We start from the raw sequence: 22658 nt of genomic DNA, 5'->3' as shown, positions 1-22658 counted from the left end.
GAGGATCTTGGCCTGATGGATAGAGATAAGGATTTCCAGGCCTTAGCAACATGGTATGAGTACAGGCAATGCCCAGCAGATTTGATAGGTTTGTGGTCATTGGATCATAATGACCAACTAGGATCATAGTTTTGTAGAATGTTATTTAGTGATGGACAGGCAGATGGATTCAGGACAATTTTATAGGTGGTAAGTAGCTGTGTATATGTAAGTTGATGGGGTAGTTCTTAAATTTTAGATTTTTAGTTCTATACATAAGTTCATAGGTTAGTAGTAGGCTAACTGCCCTTATGGGCCATTTTAAGCCTAGCCAATTACCCTATATGAGAATCAAACCTTGCCCGTTGTGTCTGTAAGGTAAACACCTTAACCATTATGCTAACCTCCCAGCCATTGAATACAGTTTTCAAGTATTTTGGAGAGGGGGGCTAAGATTGCTATAGGTCTAAAGTTAGTAATGTGTGTTGAATTTCCTCCTTTGTGGAGATAGATAATGTGTAACTTTTTCCAGAGAGCAGGAATGTGGGATTCCTATACTGACCTATTCTAAGGACTGAGACAGGGTAGACAATGCTATCAGCTGGATATGAAAGTAAAAGTGGATGCGGTAATACAAGACTGCTGGGCAGTGTTAGGATTAGATGTGGGGAATGCTTGGTTAGAGATGCTATGTGCATGCATGTGTGTACCACATATAATACTCAACTACATATAGTATAATATACTGCTGTCATAACCATACCACTACATGTGTGAATCACAGATAATATAGTACTGTCATGGTAAACTAGTGTCATGACTGAACCAATAGGCATACACCACATGTAACTCATACAACTGTCATTATTATGCTAGTGCTTGTATACTCAACCTATAATACATTGTACCAGTACATGCATACACCATACAGAATGCACTGCTGTCATAGCTGTACCACTACCTGCAATCAACCCATATTATACACTATTGACATTATTGCACCATGGCACATATACACCACTTACACTACACAACTACAACATGTATAATATATGGATCCCCTTCAGAAGATCAAAAGCTCAAAAGATTGAGAATCAAAATATCTAAAACTCAAAATATCAAAAATGGAATTTGCCATTTCTGCAGTGTCATGCTGGGGTCACAGCCCTCCACATGAGGGGTAGAGTGGGCTTACCCCCTGCATTAAAAATATTTTCGATATTTTGAGTTTTACATATTTTGATTTTCAGTCTTTTGAAGTTTCAGTCTTCTGACATAGACCCATAATATACTACTCTTGTTATTGTGGCAGTACATACATATGTCACATAATGCACTGATGTCACTATTGTACTATACATAAATGCATGTCTAATATTCTGAAATCATCATTGTACCAGTGCAAGCATACACTATTATATTACATTTCTGATATAATTCTGCCTTCTGATAACCTTGTATTGACATATTTTGCATTCATAATCATTGAGTGATATGCATAAACAGTAGCCCTATGTTTAAATGTCCTTGGAGCTTTTCTCCATAAGTCTGCACTGAAAATTATCTCTTTTTATTTTATGGTTACAGAAGTATAAATAAATGAATAAATAATGGATAATACAGTGATTCAATTAACTTGATTTTCTGGTTTTGGATCTGCCTTCTTTCAATGTTAAGTGCAGCACAACACATACAGGTCCTTACCAAATAAGTAACTAGTTAAAGCCAAGTCAATTGTATTTTTTTAAGTGTCGCACTGTCTATGTTTTTCTTTCATGAGGGTAACATGCTCACATGAATTCACTGTAGAATTAACAAAAGATGAGAACAAAACAGGAATGTTGTTTGCACAACACAAATGTCTGTAAGTCCTGTTCCTTATTCTTGATGCAACGTACAAGACAAGCACAGGTTAACATAATGTCAGAACATCACACTCACCAAGTTAGCCTTTCATCCTTCAGTCCCAAGTCTGCCATTGTTATCATCTGGTTCAGCTTAAATTTTGTGTCTGTAATTTCAGCATTATGTGGCAAATACATGCCTCCTTCTTTCTGTTTTTGCCTTATTCTGAAAGAAAAGAAGAGGACCATTAAGACTAGGTCTAGTAAAGTTAATTTACTGATAACATTTATAACATTTACATCTTTTATACGTGTAGTATACAGCATCTATAAGGCTACAGAATAATACAAATATGTACATTTTATGAAATCCACATCCAAATGAGGATGTAACATATGCAATTTATTTAGATTTTGTTAACCTAATAATGGTGTTAAATAAAAGTTTTAAAATTTTCAGCATGACGCAGAGTGTGACAAGTTAGTGAATGTTAATGGAAAACCAAGTAAAGGAAGCATAGTCATGAATAAATCCAGAAATCTGCAAAAGGTGATGCACTTTATCGAGAAAAAGGAAATTTAAAAGGGGACAGTAAATTTGCCTACATGACTTTGGGTATGAGGTAATTAACTGATGATCAGGTTCTACAGTTTGTTTTTACATACATATGTTATTACATACATAGACTAGAATGCATCTTAGACCCATTTTCCGTAGTACTGTGTTGCCATCACATTTGTATTCTTAACAACACAAAAATACAGAAAACGGTAGCATATCACGTCAGATGTTTGTGGTCATTTTATTAGATCATCTGTGTCTTGCAGAATCTCGTTCATCCCTACTAGTAGAGCTTGTATATGCTCCATGGGTGATATGCAATGTAACCTGAACAGCAGATGAGCAGAGCAACCTGTTATCCAAACATAGCAAGGAAAGAGATACAAATATTTATCCAAGTAAAATTAATTGCAACACACCCATGTATAAAGTTTTTTTTTAGTAAATATCAGATAAACAAGTTATTATGAGAATGGGTGCATTCATCACAATGACAACCACCAGGGTCGTCATTGTGAGGAATTACAACCACCAGGGTTGTTCAATATAGAGAAATAATATTGGCTTCATCAAACATTTGTGTGCAATGCAAGAGTTACAGTATATTTCTCATGTACCATCAGTAAATGTAATTTTCCCAAAGTATTTTTATGACTGATCCAATTATATCTGGTTATAGTCCTTGCCTGATTCATTTTAAGCTTTCACTTTGAAGACATTCCCTCATATTCTGGTGATCCCTCAATGATTAATAATGAGTGGGTATATATGAAGGGGTGAGATAGGAAACCACAGGTCCAGCTAACTGTGGGTTCTGACAGCTAGATGAGGCATCTGGTATTTTTATTTGCCAGAGAAGCAGCAGTAAGATGAGTGACATGCAGTTAAAAAGTCACAAAGCCCTGTGTTCAGCATATCATTTCAAATGTAACTGCTGAGATGGCTGAACTATGTGGGACAAACACCACACAAATGGGGATGTGTAATGCAGCAAAATGCAATGAGGACTATACCATTCTAGATGAGCAAACCCAGAACATCTATAGGATTTGCATATAAAAGCAGTGATCCATCTGTACTTATGTAGATAAATGTAGAATTACAGAGCCTCTAAAAGTTAAGTAGAATATTTTGCAATTTTAGTTGTCAAGGAGAGCTTAGGCCTGTGATAAACTGTGTAGAGATTCAGTGCCTGGTAAAACTGATTTAAACAACTCATATTGTGCAATGTTCTGAATGAAGTATTATGACAGCCAGATAAAATACTTAACCAGCTTGACTGTAGAAATACTGTGGTTTGAAAATTATCTTCAAGCCATGATTGTTTTTAAGTGCCTGTTTCATTTGAAAGAATAAAGAGTATCAATAGTCTAGGAAGTGGATAAATGGAGCAAAATGTAACTTCTTTACCTTGTCTACAAGTCACACCCACAATGAGAAAAGCCACACTCCCAAGTTAGAATTTTCAATCAAGATAGGAGTACCTGTCGGCAATAAACAAAAGCTATGGTATACAAGTCAGGTTAATGACATTGTGTAGGAGGGTTTGGTATACAAGTCAGGTTAATGACATTGTGTAGGAGGGTTAGCTAAGAATAAACTGAGGCAAAAAGTTTAGGCAACAGGATAGAATAATCAAGTGCAAATGAAGTGAAAACAAACTTTGGACTCGATATTTAAGGTTATAGGATCTGGTTTGGATACTAGAACCTGCATTTTGTCTTGGGAACTTAAAAGTAGCTGTGATAGAATCACACTGAAATGGTACTGCTGCATTGAACATCTGTCTACTATATATCTCTAAAGAGAGCTTTAAAATGTACGTGACAGACACATGGCTGTATAAAGGACTGCAATTTAACTAAAATACCTAATTTGCAGTTGGATAAATTGAGAATGAAATTTAGCTAGGAATTTGCCACCTAGTGAAGTGACTCTGTTACAAGGTGAACTACTGAAGAAGCCATTTAAAAATGAACTTTGAGATAAAAATGTTCAATCACTATAGATTTAGTACTGGAAAAAGGCAAGCAGTACATACTAATAGGCATTTGAGGTATAAATATAATGTAAAATATAATATAAACAATATAAGGTATTCTATTATAAACATAATGAACCTATTATATAAGAATAAATCTATTGTGCAGAAGTGGCATATAATCTAGGTAAGCAGCCTTTTGGTGCAGAACATAGAAGAAAAGGGCACCAAGAAAACATCAATTTGGGACAAAAATGTGCCATAAAAGAACTTGAGCAAGAGGGAGTGTATAAATAATTGAGAATTGATGAAGGATCAACAATAAAACATGAACAAATGTGAATAAAACTTTAAGGAATACATTAGAAGACTTAGATTCATCCTGATAACAGCGTTGACATATAGGAACAAATTTCAAGCTTTAAACCAATTTGCTCTTCCTGTCCTAACTTACAATTTTGGAGTGATTGACTGGCCCCAAAACGTGTTGGATAGATTAGACAGGAAAACAAGAAGGATGCTTCATGCTCACCAAATGATTTATAAAAATCAGTGCATACCAATATTATATATTCCCCGTTCAGAAGGAGGGATGGGCCTCCTTGAAATTGATTACATGCACAGATCTGCAATCATGGGACTGCACACATATCTGCTGACCTCACAAAACCCAACTGTAGTGAAAGTTTTGAAACATGAGGAGAATAAATCTGAGATGACTTCTTTGCTTAATCTAGCAGAAGCATATTGGTGTCAAGCAGGAATGGAAATCAAACCAGAAGTAGATAAAAATCAAGTAGCAACTGAATGTGCCAAAAAACAAAAGAAAGAATATAAGGTGAAGGACCAGATGAGAAGGCAAGAAATGTGGAAAATACATCAGTATAGTTGCAAGTATAGAAAACTTCTGGAAGAACTACATGTTGATCAGGATCAAACACAGGAGTAGTTAAGGAGAGGTGAATTCAAACTAAGAGATGAAAGAATATTATTGGTGGCCCAAGATAGTGGGCTATGTACACGTTGGCTCACAAAGTCCATTGAACATGTGCGAGAAACAGACAGATGTAGGTTTTATAAAACAGAATTGGAAACAGTTGCATACCTCATTGCTGGTTGTGACATACTAATGGCAGAAGGACTGCATACTGAAAGGCATAATAATGTGGCAAAACTGTTGCACTGGAGATTGTGCAAACATTATGGTATTGAAGTGGGTGAAAAACACTGGAAACATGATCCACAAAGCATCATAGAAAATGATGAAGTCTACATCACATAGGATCACCCATTACCAACAGTTCAAAAAAATAGAGGCTAGAAAACCAGATACAGCAGTCCATGAAAAAAGACAAAAGTAGCATTGATCATTTAAATCACTACACCCAGTGACTTACAGTGTCTTACGTACAGAGAGACAAAAAAGTCATAAAATACCAGGAGTTGCAGTCAGAATTGAGAGCAATGTGGAAGAAAGATACCCAGACATTTCCAATAGCAGTAGGAGCAATGGGTCTTATAAAAAAGAATCTACAGTCATATTTAGATATGTTAGCAATACATGTAACTCCATACGAATTGCAGAAAGAGTCATACTGCAGGTGCTCTGAAGAGCACTTCTAGCTGACATCAAAGACTGAAACAATGCTAATGTCGTGAACTTTAATCTTACTTTGACTTAGGAATGGGGTCCATTCCTGTCATGATAGTAGAAACCCGAAAGGCTTGGAGAAATTAAAAAAAGAAAACACCCTATTTTAGACTACTGGGATAACAGTCTTGTACTTTTTTTTTCAAAACATAGAATTTACCTGGAGGGAAATGTCAGTATATCTCAGCATCACTGGCACATTAGTCGAAATTTTGTGGTTGATGTAGATCTGGTGTAGCATGCTAACTTAAATAAAAATAAATCAGGAATTTTATCTCAACCCATGGATATATTGGAGTAACTGTACAAGATTAGAGTGTTAACCATATGTAAGAAACGTAATGTGTACAAAGTTAGGAAATGGAAGAAACAGAAGGGAACAGATACAATTCTGGAAGACCTGTGGAATAATTTTAGTTATATTTTATAAAATATTTCTCACTGCCCTCTATTCTTTTTTGCCTTGCTTTCAGTTCTCATATGATACACATACTTATATTTACCTCAACATTTCAATGTACTGCTGATACAATTGTACATAGCATGCTTTATGTTGATTGTTCTTTCAGTGTTAGCCTTATGTGTGAGTCACAAGTACTCTACACTGTTTTAAATCAAGTGCAATTCCTTCAAGTTACAGAGAAAACTAACATCACAGCATTACTTAGATACATATCAGTCTTTGAGTTAGCAGGACTGGGAGACATATCACCCACATTGGGGGTGCAGAGGATTAAGTCCCACAGCAAAAGTGTTTTTAAAGTGTTTGAATAATGTTTGAATATCAGTGTTTTAGATACATTACTTTTTAGTGATCACACAATTAAGTGATGCTGTCCTGCATTGTATGTTAGCTTTGCCTTATACTTCAGTTGCTATAAATCTTACCATGCATGTCAGTATGTATGTACTGTGTATGCCATTATGTATGTGCCCTGTATGCCATTATGTATGTATTTTGTATCTTATACTTCAGAAGCCCAAGCTATGGTTGATGTGAGACCATTTGCATTATCTCACTAACTCAGTTAACAAAGAAATAAAATAAAGTCTAGACATCAAAGGCACACCAGCTAGGGCTCACAACAGAAAAGGTGAAAAGCAAAACATGGTAGGGAAGATTTCTTAAATACTTTTGTGGGATCTGGACACAGTGCCACAAAAGTAGATGAAGTACTGTTGGAAATTTAAAAAAAAAATAACAGTGGCTTTAGACTTCAAGACCAATGCATTTATTTTATTTATTTGTCAGAGTAGTGCAGTGATCACTGTTGATGATCTGCAGGCACAGACTGGCAGGAAAATAAAACATTCAGAAGTAAAATTATGAGGTATTGATTAAAATGAAAGGAGAGGGAGCAGATTTGCAAAAATATTCACAAGTACCAAATTACATGTAGTAGTTCACAGCACAATATAGGCAGTAAACAAACAATAACAGGTAATGCAAATAAAGCATCAAAGTATAGAAGACAAAATAAGCAAATTAGAAGGTTGGATAGAATGTGGGAAAAGGGACATGTTTAATAACATATGTGTTGAAATTAGCATGATTAAGCAAGTGGAGAAGAATGAGGCTTAAGGTTGAATTGGGTGATGTGACATTTAGGGCGACAGGAGCTATTGGCCTGAAGTTTAAGGTGCATTTTAGGTCATTTATGAAACGGTTTAAGTTAAAGCTAACTCGTTAAGCTAACGAGTGGACTGATGGATTTACAGAGGAGGGTGCAAGAACTGAGAAGGGACATCTAGTGTTGTGCAGGATGGATCTTGGTATGGGGAGAGAAAGTTGTATGTTATATGGGGATTTTTTTCATGAATTCTGGCTGAAACAGGGACAAAGCTTTGTATCATTGAAATATTTAATTTATGTGGGTGTCGCTGCTGTGATGTACTTACTGGACTGGACTGGAAATAAAGTCTTCTTAAGATACAAAGTCTTGCTGGCTATTTATTGCTGAATCAGAGACGCAGAGCTTTCCAAGACTGCATCTGTAGTCTGTTTAAAGCACCAAATTGCACACTGATAAAGAAATATATTTTGCAGCACAATATTATTTCACTGTAAGCACGGTTACTAATAAATAACTTATTTTTATAACAAACAATATGTATGACTGTAGTTTACAAATTTAATATGCAAATTTTTCCTTCACAACTGATATGGATGATGGACTTATGGCTTTACATTCTCCAGTTAACTCAGAATGTAAGTTCCTACAAAATACCTCTGACATAGTTTAGTATAAATCTTATATACCCTTTTGTCACACACTTCAAATCCTGTTTTTCTCTTGGTATCTTTTTTGGACTTTTGTGGGAAATCACATTATCTGTGAGGAATTACGTCAAGCTTTTCTTAATATTATAACAAACATGTCTTTTAAAAAATATTTGAAGAAAACATGTAAAAACATGTCCACTGACAGAAGTCTGTTAGGAAACATCTGTGAGAATCAAACTGCTCAGGAAATATCTTGTGTCCACTAACAGATCTGCGAACATGAGAAAAGCATGTAATACTTGCTTTCCAGAATTGCTTTTTAGGCTTTTTTCTGATGCTGTGAAGAAGAGAAGCCTGTCTGTTATACATATAGTATGAATTCCCATTTTACACTGCTAAACTCTATACCTATATTCAAGCAAACTTTTTATTTTATGCTTTATCTTTCAGCATATTTACAACAGAATTAATTCCAATATTTTATTCAGTGTTGAACACACTCTAACAGTCATAACAGTTTAAAGAGCTAAGTACCAAGAAACAGATTCTATCGTTGTTGAGTCATGAACCAAATTACTTTCTTGAGTATTAGGCAGTGACATTCTTGAGGAGAAGAGTTGGGGATGAATCAACAAAATGGAATTGAAAATTGTTTGTAGTAGGGCTTGGTTCTGCTTGGAAAGAGGGGCTATAATAGGAATCAAGCTGGGATTAAAGTATATCTTTGCCAATAGCAGATCTTGTGGAGGATAAAATGAAAGGAGAGATCTTTTTGGCCAGGAAGAGGAGGAAGTTATTTTTTTATCATTTTATTTTTCAATGTGCATCTGAAAACTGCATTCCTGATTAATTCAGAGGCCTAGATATTTGAAGGAGTCAGTTGTTTCAAATGCTCGAGATGTTTAGGTCTGAAATGTAGAGGTTGGCTGAGTCTTTGAAATATTCTGAAAAGTACTGTTTGGGATTTGGAGGGGCTCAGTCAATGTGTTGTATTAGAAATTGCTATAGCTGGAGTAGGTCAAAACAGAGTTGGGCCAAGATGATGGAATGGGTAGGATTGGACCTGTAGATGATCATATCCTCTGTTGATGTCAAATTGGAGTTTGTTAATAAAGATATAGAAAAGAAGGGGCAAAAAGCTGGAACCTTGAGGGAAACCTTTGTGAAGCGGGGCAGTGTTGGAGAGGGCATTTCTTATTTTAACTTTGAAGATCCTGTTTTATATGAAGTTGTAGAACTGGAGTAGGGTGTCATAGTTGATTCCAACTTCTATGGGGGATCTGTAGGAGAAGAGAATGGTTAGTCAGGTCAAAGAATTTGGTGAGATCAATGAAAAAGGTACCTATGAAATTGTCTTTGCATTTGTTTTGTAATGTATCATCTGTAAGGGTACAGAGGGTTGTCATAGTGCTTTGGCCATGCCAAAAGCCATGCTGCTTCTGTGAGAGGAGATGATATTATTGGATGTAATGAGAGAGTTGGGTGTAAACAAGTTTTTGAAGTGGTTTACCTAATGAAGGAAGGATGGGGATGGGGTAGAAGTTGGAACAGAAAGTGGGGTTAGATGGTTTTGGGAGAAGTTTGGTTATGGATGTTTTCCTGATGGATGGCAAGATATTTCCGGTCAGACAATGGATGTATATGTGGGCTAAAGGATATGTGAGGTAGTCGCTTTAGTGGTAGAGAAACCAGGGAATAGGTTGTCAGAGTCAGATGAGGAATTGTTTTGAAAATTACTAAGAAGGTCTTCTGTTTCTTTGTTGTTTGACTTTGAAGTAGTAGGGGATATAAGAGGGTCAGTAAGGGTAAGGATAAGGGAATTTTATGGGATCAGGGTTGGATATTATTGAATTTTATTGACTATAAGTTTGGATTTTCTACACAAATAAAGGAATTTGAGTTGGCAAAATATGGAGACTAAGTTGCCTTTCTCTAGTATTGTTTTGGAGAGTGTAAGAGATGGCCTTGTTTGATTCTTTGTTGGGAGGGATTGTGCATTTTGATAGATATTTTGTCTGTTATTATAGTGTCATAGGTTCACAGCTGTATACTAGCTGAACTGCTCTGAAGGGCCATTTTAAGCCCAGCCAATAATCTAAGATCAGAATGAAACCCCATACCTTGTGTCTGTGAGACAAAGGCCTTAACCATTATGCCAAATTCACACACCCACTTTCTGTTCTTCTTCCAAACTATCTCCTCCATCCTCTTGAAGGAGTTTTACTGGGTTCAGCTGATGGTGAAAGTGCCACATTTCCACTTGTACTTCATCCCTGAGCTGTAGGAGCTGTTTTAGTTTGCCCGTTAGCGAGTTGGCATTTTTTGGCTTAACAAACTTTTTTAGTTATGAGAAAATGTTGTCTTGACAGTGGTGGAAAGTAGAAGTGATTATTTTGTCAGTTGTATTGGGATCTTCCTCTGAAATTATGTTGGTCCAAGAGAAAGTGGAGAGTAAATTTTTAAGTTTGATTATATTGCTGGCCAATCATGGTCTGAAAGTCTTTGAAAGAGGAGAATGCTTAATTGATTGATTTGAGGTAGTGTAGATGATAGGGCAATGGTCAATGAGCAATGGAGGGATGACAGTGATGTTGGTGCTAACATCTGGGGAGGTACGTTTGTTAGTTTTTGCAATTAGGTGTTGTTGGTTGCGTGACTAGCTGCATGATGTTGTGGTCTGCAAGGAAATGAGAGATATCAGAAGAGTTAAGACCTAGAAAGTTGAGGCTGTTGTCTCCTGGGATGACCATGTCATTATTGGGGATAAAGGAGAGAATATTGGACATTGTAGAGGAGAGTTTAGGAAGAGATGATGGGGGGGGGGTAGATGCTTGCAATAAAAGAATTCCAGGAGCTCAGGACCATATAACCTTAGTAATACTAAAGGTAGAGGAGTAAGACAAAAGTGAATATCAACAAATTAATAGAGTTACTGACCTAAAAGGTTTCAGAGAACTGGAATACACACAGATACAACTTCCCCCTGAAAATAAGTAGTGAAACTTAGCAGAGTACAAGAACAAAAGAGTAGAAATTTTGGTATTACACAAAACACTGCAAATAGGATTCATGTATGATGTAGAAACTTGCAAAGGCAGGGAGAGACTAATCAAGCAGCAAGGTATCTAAACCATGGCTGGAATGTTTTCTAGCAGCTACAACTGTATGCAAAATACAATCTGATCCAACTTTAATAGAGGAAGGAACACACACTTAGCAAGATTAAGGAGAAAATGTATTCAAAACAGCAAACAAAAAATAAAACCATAATAAAACAAATTCCACGGACAATGTATATGCACTATTGATGCTGAATTATTTATCATAACATATCTGATACCTTGCCAGTTTGCCTTCAAAGGATAAATCACATTTACAATTCTGTACCAGTAGCTATTTGAACAGAATCAAGTGTAAAACTGTTTTCCCAAAAAATACCTCACTAAATGCTGGTGTAAACACTCCAAATGCTCCAAAATAAACCAGTATAAAGATAAAAAATCGGGAACTGGAGTGAGGCAGAGCTGCTAACAAAGTCCAAAACAGATCACCGACGGTAAATGGAAACAAGCTTTAATGAAGTAAAACTGCAGTAGGTCAGTTGATAAGCGCTTTCACTCAATACAATTGAGCTTCTTCAGATCTGAAGAAGATTTTATCTTTATACTGTTTTCCCAAAAAAATAAACTACCTGACAGAAACCTGAAACAGCCTAGGTAGAAAATACTCACCACAGAACATCTCTCATACTGTCCACCTCATCCGAATATCAATGATAATCACTTATGATAACATTTTCATCTAATAGACCAACAAATGTTTCAGCTCTCCTTCTCTAATAACCACTTAACACTCATCTCTCTTTCAAATCCTAACACTTCTACTGTAATAAAAAAACTATTAACTGTATGCTCCCCACACTCTCAGGTATCTTTTTTACATTGATGTCTACATACTGCTATGTGCATCTTTCCTAGAACACAAGCAGAAACAAAATGCTTATAAAATAATACAAACTGCTCATGTACCTATCCCTATCCCTACCTCCTACATCAAAAACATCTTCTTAAATTAAAGCCTTGCTCCAACTCAGCTGATAGAATTCCTGCCACGTTCCTAAAACTTGCTGCAGACTTTGGCATATCCCATTAGCATCCTAATAAACAGATATATTCAAGAATCTCACGTCCCTGACCTCTGGAATAAAAGCAATCATCCTACCACGTCACAAAGGTGGCACCTCTACCAACTCTCTAACTTCTGACCCGTCACTATACTTTCCCTTGGCTTTAAAATTGTAGAAAAATGTGTGCAAAAACAACTCCTAGACTACCTACTAAAATGCAATATTCTATCCCCTACACAGCGTGGGTTCTGCCTGGGACATAGTACATATTCAGCATTAATTTATTTCCTAGACATAGTAAATAAGGCCCGTGACTCAGGAAACACTGTCTCTGTCCTTTATTTGGACTTATCAAAAGCTTTTGACACTATCTCTCACCCTTTACTCCTCTCCCAGCTTTCCATTATAGATCTGTCTCCTCAGTCCATTAACTGTTTCAGGAGCTATCTTTCTAACAGGGAGCATGCTGTCAAATGGCAAAACTTAATTTCCACTTATACTTACAACCTTATGGGCATGCTCCCCGGCTCTATTTTAGGCCCTCTATTATTCAATATTTTCATTAATAACCTCCACCAAGTTATTAAGCAGGGCTCCCTGGTCCAGTACGTGGATGACTCTACCACAGTCTGCCCTGCCCTTAACTCAGATATTCTAATGCAATCCACCCAAGCAGCATTTTTCACTGTGAAAAAATGGCTTCACAAAAATCACCTTTCTTTAAATTCCAAAAAGACGAAACTCATGACATTTACTCCTAAGAAAAATACACCTATTAATAAAGACACCTTTGAAATCTTCTCTCTTAACTCAACTAACATTTGAATAACTAACACATACCAAACTGCTGGGAGCAATAATTGAAGAAAACCTCATATTCGATCTACACGTTCAAAATAATATAAAAACAAAACAAAACAAAAAACTGTTACTGTACAGGCATAATAAGTTCCTTTCCCACCCCTCTAGCTCTATCTTACCTTTTACCATCCCTAACTTATGGTACTCTCATCCTAACCAACCTTCACTCATCACTGTTAACAAAACTGGAATCATGCTATAACAAGATTGCTAAATTCACTACCGATAGTCACCACTCTACACACCATTGTTTAGCCCTAAAACAGTTACAATGGTTGGAACTCCCACACTATCTACTCCTACAGTTCACTACCACACATAAACTGGTTTACAAGCCTCATGACTGCCTGCACTCAGCTCCCTTTTCACCCCATACAACCCTATTAGAACTGTATGATCTGAAAATGTATTTCTTCTCCAAATTCATAAACCCTAACTATCAGCAGGCAAATTCTTGTACTCCTGAAGCATTGCCAAGATCTGGAACAAGCTATCTCCTTCTGTCCACCTACAGCAATACCCTTGTAACTTTAAAAGTGCTCTACATAAACACCTTCTCTGCAACTGGTTATGGAATTGTTGTATTACTCAAAGTGACATCACATAACCCTCCCCACTGAGTCCTGTAACTTACCATCCTCATCTCTCCCCTTTCTCTACTTCCCTTTTTCTTATTTCACTGCTCCCTATCTCCTCTCTCCTTCTCTAACTAACCACACCTCCTCTCCCCTTCTTCTTCCTTACTTCCTCTCTCCTCTCTCGATTCACTGTCATTATTTTCTTATCCTTTTCTGTCTCCCTTTCTTTATTATCTCTCTATTCTTCCCTCCCATTTCCTACATTCACAATGTAACATATCCTATCCACGTCTCACAATGTCATATTCCTATGCTTCTAAGAGTTTTTACTCTATCGTCAAATTTTCCCTTATTATGTGCCTTCTCATTTTTTGACATACCATCATCATTGTTTCTATATATTATGACTTTGGTTTTAACTTTAGCATTCTCTGTTAGCATCTCAGCCCAAATCATGTTATATAATTACTATGTAAATTCTGGATTTTGCATACATTTTGTGTCTTTTCTCACAATTTTTCTTTTTATTAAGCTCTGTACATACTTTCTTGTAATTTTATGCAGTATAATTCCTATGAAAATATTTTTTGTGATTTTGTTTTTGTGATTTTTTTGCAACTTTATGTAACTAAGTACTTATTTTTTCTGTTGGAACTTTTCTCCCTGGACCTCTACTGAAAATGGGCTATCCTGGCCCAGTGGACTTTCGCAGGTAAACAAATGCCAATAAATAAATAATAATCAGCAGTGATTTGTGGTAATAATCAGCAATGATGTGGGGTAATAATCAGCAATGATTTGTAGTAATAATCAGCAATGATATGTGGTAATAATCAGCAATGAGTGGTAATAATCAGCAGTGATTTGTGGTAATAATCAGCAATGATGTGGGGTAATCAGCAGTGATGTGTGGTAATAATCAGCAATGATTTGTGGTAATAATCAGCAATGACATGTGGTAATAATCAGCAATGAGTGGTAATAATCAGCAGTGATTTGTGGTAATAATCAGCAATGATGTGGGGTAATCAGCAGTGATATGTGGTAATAATCAGCAATGATTTGTGGTAATAATCAGCAATGATATGTGGCAATAATCGGCAATGTGTGGTAATAATCAGCAGTGATTTGTGGTAATAATCAGCAGTGATTTGTGGTAATAATCAGAAATGAGTGATAATCAGCAGTCATGTATGGTAATAATCAGCAATGAGTGGTAATTAGCAGTGATGTGTGGTAGTAATCAGCAATGAGTGGTAATAATCAGCAGTGATTTGTGGTAATAATCAGCAATGAGTGGTAATAATCAGCAGTGATTTGTCGTAATAATCAGCAATGAGAGATAATCAGCAGTGATGAGTGGTAATAATCAGAAATGAGTGATAATCAGCAGTCATGTATGGTAATAATCAGTAATGAGTGGTAATTAGCAGTGATGTGTGGTAGTAATCAGCAATGAGTGGTAATAATCAGCAGTGATTTGTGGTAATAACCAGATTATGGTGAAGCATATAATGCATCAACTGTTCCTTTTGCTGGGATGTCATGCCAGGATAATGAAATGTGCTAACTGCATTTCTATACTTATCTTTTATGGTAACTTGTGTTTCTAAAGTTTAAAAAACTAAGTTTAAACTTGGAGAGCCACATATTTCAAATAACACTCCACACACTGAGCAATACAATTCTATGTGCCTCTATTCTATCCAGCTTAATAAAAATGTTGTTCCCTTTAGATGCTTTCCTTGATTCATTGTACATTTTCTGTGGCATACAATAACTGCATTTGGATTGTGAATGTCAAGATTGCTGATAATGGGCGTGGTTTGATAAATGGGGTGGTGTTACCCACAAGCAGAGTAATGGTCAAATCATATGTGGGTGGGGCTTTTTCAAGAAATGGTATGATGAAAATATATCATCCCTACTCAACAGGCTACCCAGTATGACCGTGCATGTTTAGTTTTTATTAACACCAGATGCTAGTTATTCTGGAATCGTTTTTGCAGTCACACAAAGTCAAAACCAATTTATAAGAGGCAGCACCATACTACTCGGTCGTAGTCTGCATTTACTACTAATAGTTTGCTGTGCTTGGTGTTATACCCCCATTTCTTAATTTTTTACGTGATTCTCCTTTGTCCGGAACAGCAATGCTTGACACCAGCAATCGCAGAGATGCTTCTGTTTCTCTCTTGATATCCACAGTTTTTCAGGGAAGAGTCTTTTTACATTTTTGAGGCCAGCAGCCACTATTCATTGACTGTATATTCTGCTACATTATCCCAATCCTTACTGAGCACATTTATTTACATTCGCTGTAACTAATATCCATTTTATCTGTGCCATTTTCTTAAAAGAAAATGTACCACAGATGGCAGCATAGCTTAGGAATATTTTCTATATTAATGAAAAAGTCACACACCACCAAAGGGTGAAGATTCCAGTGGCCTCACAAATACAATAAAGCAGAAATACGATAAATACGTCCATCAGCACCATACACAGCAGCTGCTCACTTTATAGAAACGAAACTGGAACAACCCATATTTTTATAGACCAAAGGATGTTTTTATTTCACAGAAGTTAGCGCTTTCACCATACTGGCTTCCTCAGACTTACAAATGCACAGATACTCAATCATTTAAATACCTAAACTCTAAAACTGATTGGTTAACATAAAAACTGGTGTCATAATTAATTAAAAACACATATACTCCATTATAACCATCGCATATGCTTTCTGAATGAAATACATATGTATATAACTATAAAATCAAGTAAATAATCTTAGCATTCAACTAAAAAATATACCTAAAAATATATATATATATTTTTTATAACTAAAATACACATATTTCTAAGAACATCAAACTCATGCAACGTTATATCAACACTGATCTTATTATATTAAATAAAATCCCATATAATCTATAAATATCATATTCAAATAGTATGCATAAAATATCTCTGAATTATGCATTTAATAAAACTTGTTCAATATACTGATAATGATGTTACTGATATAAAATATATGTGTGATATTAATCTAATAATAAAATATCTCTAAGTAATGCATCTAATTAAACTGTTCAATATACTAGTGATAATGTTGCTGATAAAAAATATTTATATGTAATGTTAATAATAATGACTACATAATTCACAACTATCATGCTTCAACACTTTCAACCTTCTCTTTCTGAGAATAGGTTTCAATGGGACTTTATCATTTAGTCCTGGGAACTTATCCGCTCTACATCTAATCATCCACCTTAGCTCACACTCCTCTGTGTAGCTTTCTAAGTCCCCACCACGTATACTGGGGTTAACCTTCTGTATGACAACAAATTTAAACTTATGTGTAGGACCTGATGTGATATTATGTTTTGTTAAGACACTACTCTAGGACCTTATACGTATATGGTAAACGTGTTCTCTAATTCTCTCACGTAATTTCCTATTAGTTTTACCTATATAGAATGCTTCACAGGCTGTGCACCTGGCCAGGTAAATAACATGCTCAGTCTGACAATTTGCTGACACATTAAATATAAACTCTTGTCTTGTTAATGGATGTATAAAAGTTCTTCTTGTATCGATGTGTTCACATTGATTACATCTATTGCATGGTTTAGTGTGGCTTTCTATTTGCGTGTTATCTGGTTCTGTATTAATACATGACCGATAACTCAACATCTGTTTCAAATTTTTCTTATTCTTAAATGAAAATCTAGGAGTGTCTCCCACAATTTCTCTAATATTCTCATCTAATAATAATGTGCTCCAGTGTTTCAAAATCACTTCTTTAATGGCACTAATGTCAGAAGTGAAGAATAACGGGACTTTCAGTGAATTAGCTCTACTATCTTGTGTAGTACATTCAGCATCATAGCCATTTGAGAAGTAAGGGTGTGCTCTAGACGTTCTTAATAAATTCGTCTCTCTAAAAATTCTATCAGCTTCTGTTGGATTATATTTTCTCTCTATGAATCTCATTCTGAGGTCCATTAGTTCTTGTTCATATCCTGCTTCTGTAGGGTTCAGTCTAGATACCTTCATAGACTGGCCTTTAACTACATTATTAAATACATAATGAGGGTGCATACTGTCCCTGTGCAATAAAGTATTCCTGTAGCATGATTTTCTGTGAACTCCTGTATTAATAAGGCCATTCTCAAGTCTTTCAATATTCACGTCTAAGAAGGAAATTCTATTTCTCGAATAGTTTATGGTAAAGTTGAGATAGTCAGTTAAACCATTGACCCTTGATGTAAATATAAAGGAGGACGGAGAATATATTTTAGTGACATTGGATGTTAAAAGTCTATTTACTGTGATACCCACTTTATAGAAATGAAACTGGAACAACCCATATTTTTATAGACCAAAGGATGTTTTTATTTCACAGAAGTTAGCGCTTTCACCATACTGGCTTCCTCAGACTTACAAATGCACAGATACTCAATCATTTAAATACCTAAACTCTAAAACTGATTGGTTAACATAAAAACTGGTGTCATAATTAATTAAAAACACATATACTCCATTATAACCATCGCATATGCTTTCTGAATGAAATACATATGTATATAACTATAAAATCAAGTAAATAATCTTAGCATTCAACTAAAAAATATACCTAAAAATATATATATATATTTTTTATAACTAAAATACACATATTTCTAAGAACATCAAACTCATGCAACGTTATATCAACACTGATCTTATTATATTAAATAAAATCCCATATAATCTATAAATATCATATTCAAATAGTATGCATAAAATATCTCTGAATTATGCATTTAATAAAACTTGTTCAATATACTGATAATGATGTTACTGATAGAAAATATATGTGTGATATTAATCTAATAATAAAATATCTCTAAGTAATGCATCTAATTAAACTGTTCAATATACTAGTGATAATGTTGCTGATAAAAAATATTTATATGTAATGTTAATAATAATGACTACATAATTCACAACTATCATGCTTCAACACTTTCAACCTTCTCTTTCTGAGAATAGGTTTCAATGGGACTTTATCATTTAGTCCTGGGAACTTATCCGCTCTACATCTAATCATCCACCTTAGCTCACACTCCTCTGTGTAGCTTTCTAAGTCCCCACCACGTATACTGGGGTTAACCTTCTGTATGACAACAAATTTAAACTTATGTGTAGGACCTGATGTGATATTATGTTTTGCTAAGGCACTACTCTAGGACCTTATACGTATATGGTATACGTGTTCTCTAATTCTCTCACGTAATTTCCTATTAGTTTTACCTATATAGAATGCTTCACAGGCTGTGCACCTGGCCAGGTAAATAACATGTTCAGTCTGACAATTTGCTGACACATTAAATATAAACTCTTGTCTTGTTAATGGATGTATAAAAGTTCTTCTTGTATCGATGTGTTCACATTGATTACATCTATTGCATGGTTTAGTGTGGCTTTCTATTTGCGTGTTATCTGGTTCTGTATTAATACATGACCGATAACTCAACATCTGTTTCAAATTTTTCTTATTCTTAAATGAAAATCTAGGAGTGTCTCCCACAATTTCTCTAATATTCTCATCTAATAATAATGTGCTCCAGTGTTTCAAAATCACTTCTTTAATGGCACTAATGTCAGAAGTGAAGAATAACGGGACTTTCAGTGAATTAGCTCTACTATCTTGTGTAGTACATTCAGCATCATAGCCATTTGAGAAGTAAGGGTGTGCTCTAGACGTTCTTAATAAATTCGTCTCTCTAAAAATTCTATCAGCTTCTGTTGGATTATATTTTCTCTCTATGAATCTCATTCTGAGGTCCATTAGTTCTTGTTCATATCCTGCTTCTGTAGGGTTCAGTCTAGATACCTTCATAGACTGGCCTTTAACTACGTTATTAAATACATAATGAGGGTGCATACTGTCAATGGTTTAACCGACTATCTCAACTTTACCATAAACTATTTGAGAAATAGAATTTCCTTCTTAGACGTGAATATTGAAAGACTTGAGAATGGCCTTATTAATACAGGAGTTCACAGAAAATCATGCTACAGGAATACTTTATTGCACAGGGACAGTATGCAGAACAGAAGTTGATAGAATTTTAGAGAAATTGTGGGAGACACTCCTAGATTTTCATTTAAGAATAAGAAAAATTTGAAACAGATGTTGTGTTATCGGTCATGTATTAATACAGAACCAGATAACACGCAAATAGAAAGCCACACTAAACCATGCAATAGATGTAATCAATGTGAACACATTGATACAAGAAGAACTTTTATACATCCATTAACAAGACAAGAGTTTATATTTAATGTGCCAGCAAATTGTCAGACTGAACATGTTATTTACCTGGCCAGGTGCACAGCATGTGAAGCATTCTATATAGGTAAAACTAATAGGAAATTACGTGAGAGATTTAGAGAACACGTTTACCATATACGTATAGGGTCCGAGAGTAGTGCCTTAGCAAAACATAATATCACATCAGGTCCTACACATAAGTTTAAATTTGTTGTCATACAGAAGATTAACCCCAGTATACGTGATGGGGACTTAGAAAGCTACACAGAAGAGTGTGAGCTAAGGTGGATGATTAGATGTAGAGCGGATAAGTTCCCAGGACTAAATGATAAAGTCCCATTGAAACCTATCCTCAGAAAGAGAAGGTTGAAAGTGTTAAAACATGATGAGTTGTGAATTATGTAGTCATTATTATTAACATGACATATAAATATTTTTTATCAGCAACATTATCACTAGTATATTGAACAGTTTAATTAGATGCATTACTTAGAGATATTTTATTATTAGATTAATATCACACATATATTTTCTATCAGTAACATCATTATCAGTATATTGAACAAGTTTTATTAAATGCATAATTCAGAGATATTTTATGCATACTATTTGAATATGATATTTATAGATTATATGGGATTTTATTTAATATAATAAGAGCAGTGTTGATATAACATTACATGAGTTTGATGTTCTTAGAAATATGTATGTTTTTAGTTATAAAATATATATATATATATTTTTAGGTATATATTTTAGTTGAATGCTAAGATTATTTACTTGTTTTTATAGTTATATACATATGTATTTCATTCAGAAAGCATATGCGATGGTTATAATGGAGTATATGTGTTTTTAATTAATTATGACACCAGCTTTTATGTTAACCAATCAGTTTTAGAGTTTAGGTATTTAAATGACTGAGTATTTGTGCATTTGTAAGTCTGAGGAAGCCAGTATGGTAAAAGCGCTAACTTCTGTGAAATAAAAACATCCTTTGGTCTATAAAAATATGGGTTGTTCCAGTTTCATTTCTATAAAGTGAGCAGCTGCTGTGTATGGTGCTGGTGGACGTATTTATCGTATTTCTGCTTTATTATATTGTATATATATTCTCTTAGGGCAATTCATTCTCTTACAATTTTTTTAATTAAACTTTATTTATAAGTATGCTTTTCCTGCAACTGTTTGATTTGCACCATTTTCCTAAAAGGAAATATAATACAGTGGACAGCATAGCTTAGAAATAGTTATTGATTTTCTTTTATGACATTTCATTTTCGTTATTTTTTTGTTAGAATTTTGCTTTAGTGTTTATATTAATAACATTGCCCCAAGAAGGCACTGCCATATATGTTTTATTCTTAATTTGCTTCCTTTTTGTCGAATTTCACAATGCTACAGATGCTGACATTAAGTACAAGGTCTTTGCTATTATACCAGATGTGCCATTTTTAAACTATTTTGGAGAATTTCAGCAGATTGTATTGTTGTAATTATATCATCCAGTTTACATTAGTCAGCATATTTTATTTATTATTTATTTATTGGCATTTGATTACTGAGAAAGTCCGACTGGGTAGAAGCCTATTTTCAATGGACGCCCAGGTAGAAAAGCTACAAATTATTGCAAAACATTTTAAGAACAATAATTTTACAATCTTCAAAAATAAAACAAAACACATCTGCAGTTTAAATAATTATAACGCATTAGACATAATATAAAAACATTGGTTAAGGTATATGACAATCATTTAATATTTAGAGAAACGTTAGACATTTCTCAGGTAAATTATAGGTAAGTTAGTCTAATACAAATAGGACCTGCAATATAAAGTGTGGGAAAAACAGGCTTATGATATATTTAGAGAGAAAGTCGGGAAAGAGAATTAGATAACAGTAAAGAAGTAATGGTACTTGTTCACATTTAAGGGTATAGTTTATCCTGCTTTTGAGCAAGAACAGAGACAGATTTTAGCTAGGAAGCCTTTCAGAGTGGTTTTGAAAGATGGGGGGTGGAGGGTGAAGACCTTATGGATACAGATAAGGAGTTACAGGCCTTAGCAGCCTTGTCCAAGTACAGAAAATGCCAAGTAGATCTGCTAGGTTTGGAGATAGGAGTTTTTGGTCAATGGATCACAATGACCAACTGAGAACATAGTTGTGTAGAATGTTTTTTAGTGCTGGAAAGACAGATGGATGCTAGATAATTTTATAGGTGGCAAGAATTTGTTTTTATGTTAGTTGATCTGGCAGTTCTAACCAATTAAGGCTTTTCAGAGCTATACAGTGGTGGTTTCTGAAAGGGGTATGTGCTGCAAATTTAGCAACTTTGTTATAGCATTGTTCAAGTTTTAATTTTTACGAAAAATATAACAACCACAAAGCCAGTAAATCCAAAAAGTTTATTAAAATGGAAAAAAGTTCAAGATTCTCTAGTGCCTCGGCCCACTGGCCTTTAAAAATAGTCATTAAACTAAAACGCATTCTTAAATATACATTTCAATTAATGCATTTAATAAAACAA

General features: G+C 34.8%; 1 protein-coding gene across 1 annotated transcript in view; it reads right to left on the bottom strand.

Moving 5' to 3' along the window:
* Window positions 1-22658, bottom strand: part of PTPRQ (protein tyrosine phosphatase receptor type Q) — a 4272575-nt gene that overhangs the window by 972667 nt on the left and 3277250 nt on the right. The window contains exon 30 of the mRNA XM_044087226.1: window positions 1921-2049. Within this exon, the coding sequence (XP_043943161.1) occupies window positions 1921-2049 (129 nt within the window). The remainder of the gene's footprint in view (window positions 1-1920; window positions 2050-22658) is intronic.

The sequence above is a fragment of the Protopterus annectens genome, chromosome 11.part0, assembly GCF_019279795.1.
Source record: "Protopterus annectens isolate FY-2018-M chromosome 11.part0, PAN1.0, whole genome shotgun sequence".
NCBI lineage: Eukaryota > Metazoa > Chordata > Ceratodontiformes > Protopteridae > Protopterus > Protopterus annectens.
This window is presented reverse-complemented; position numbering and strand designations above follow the sequence as displayed.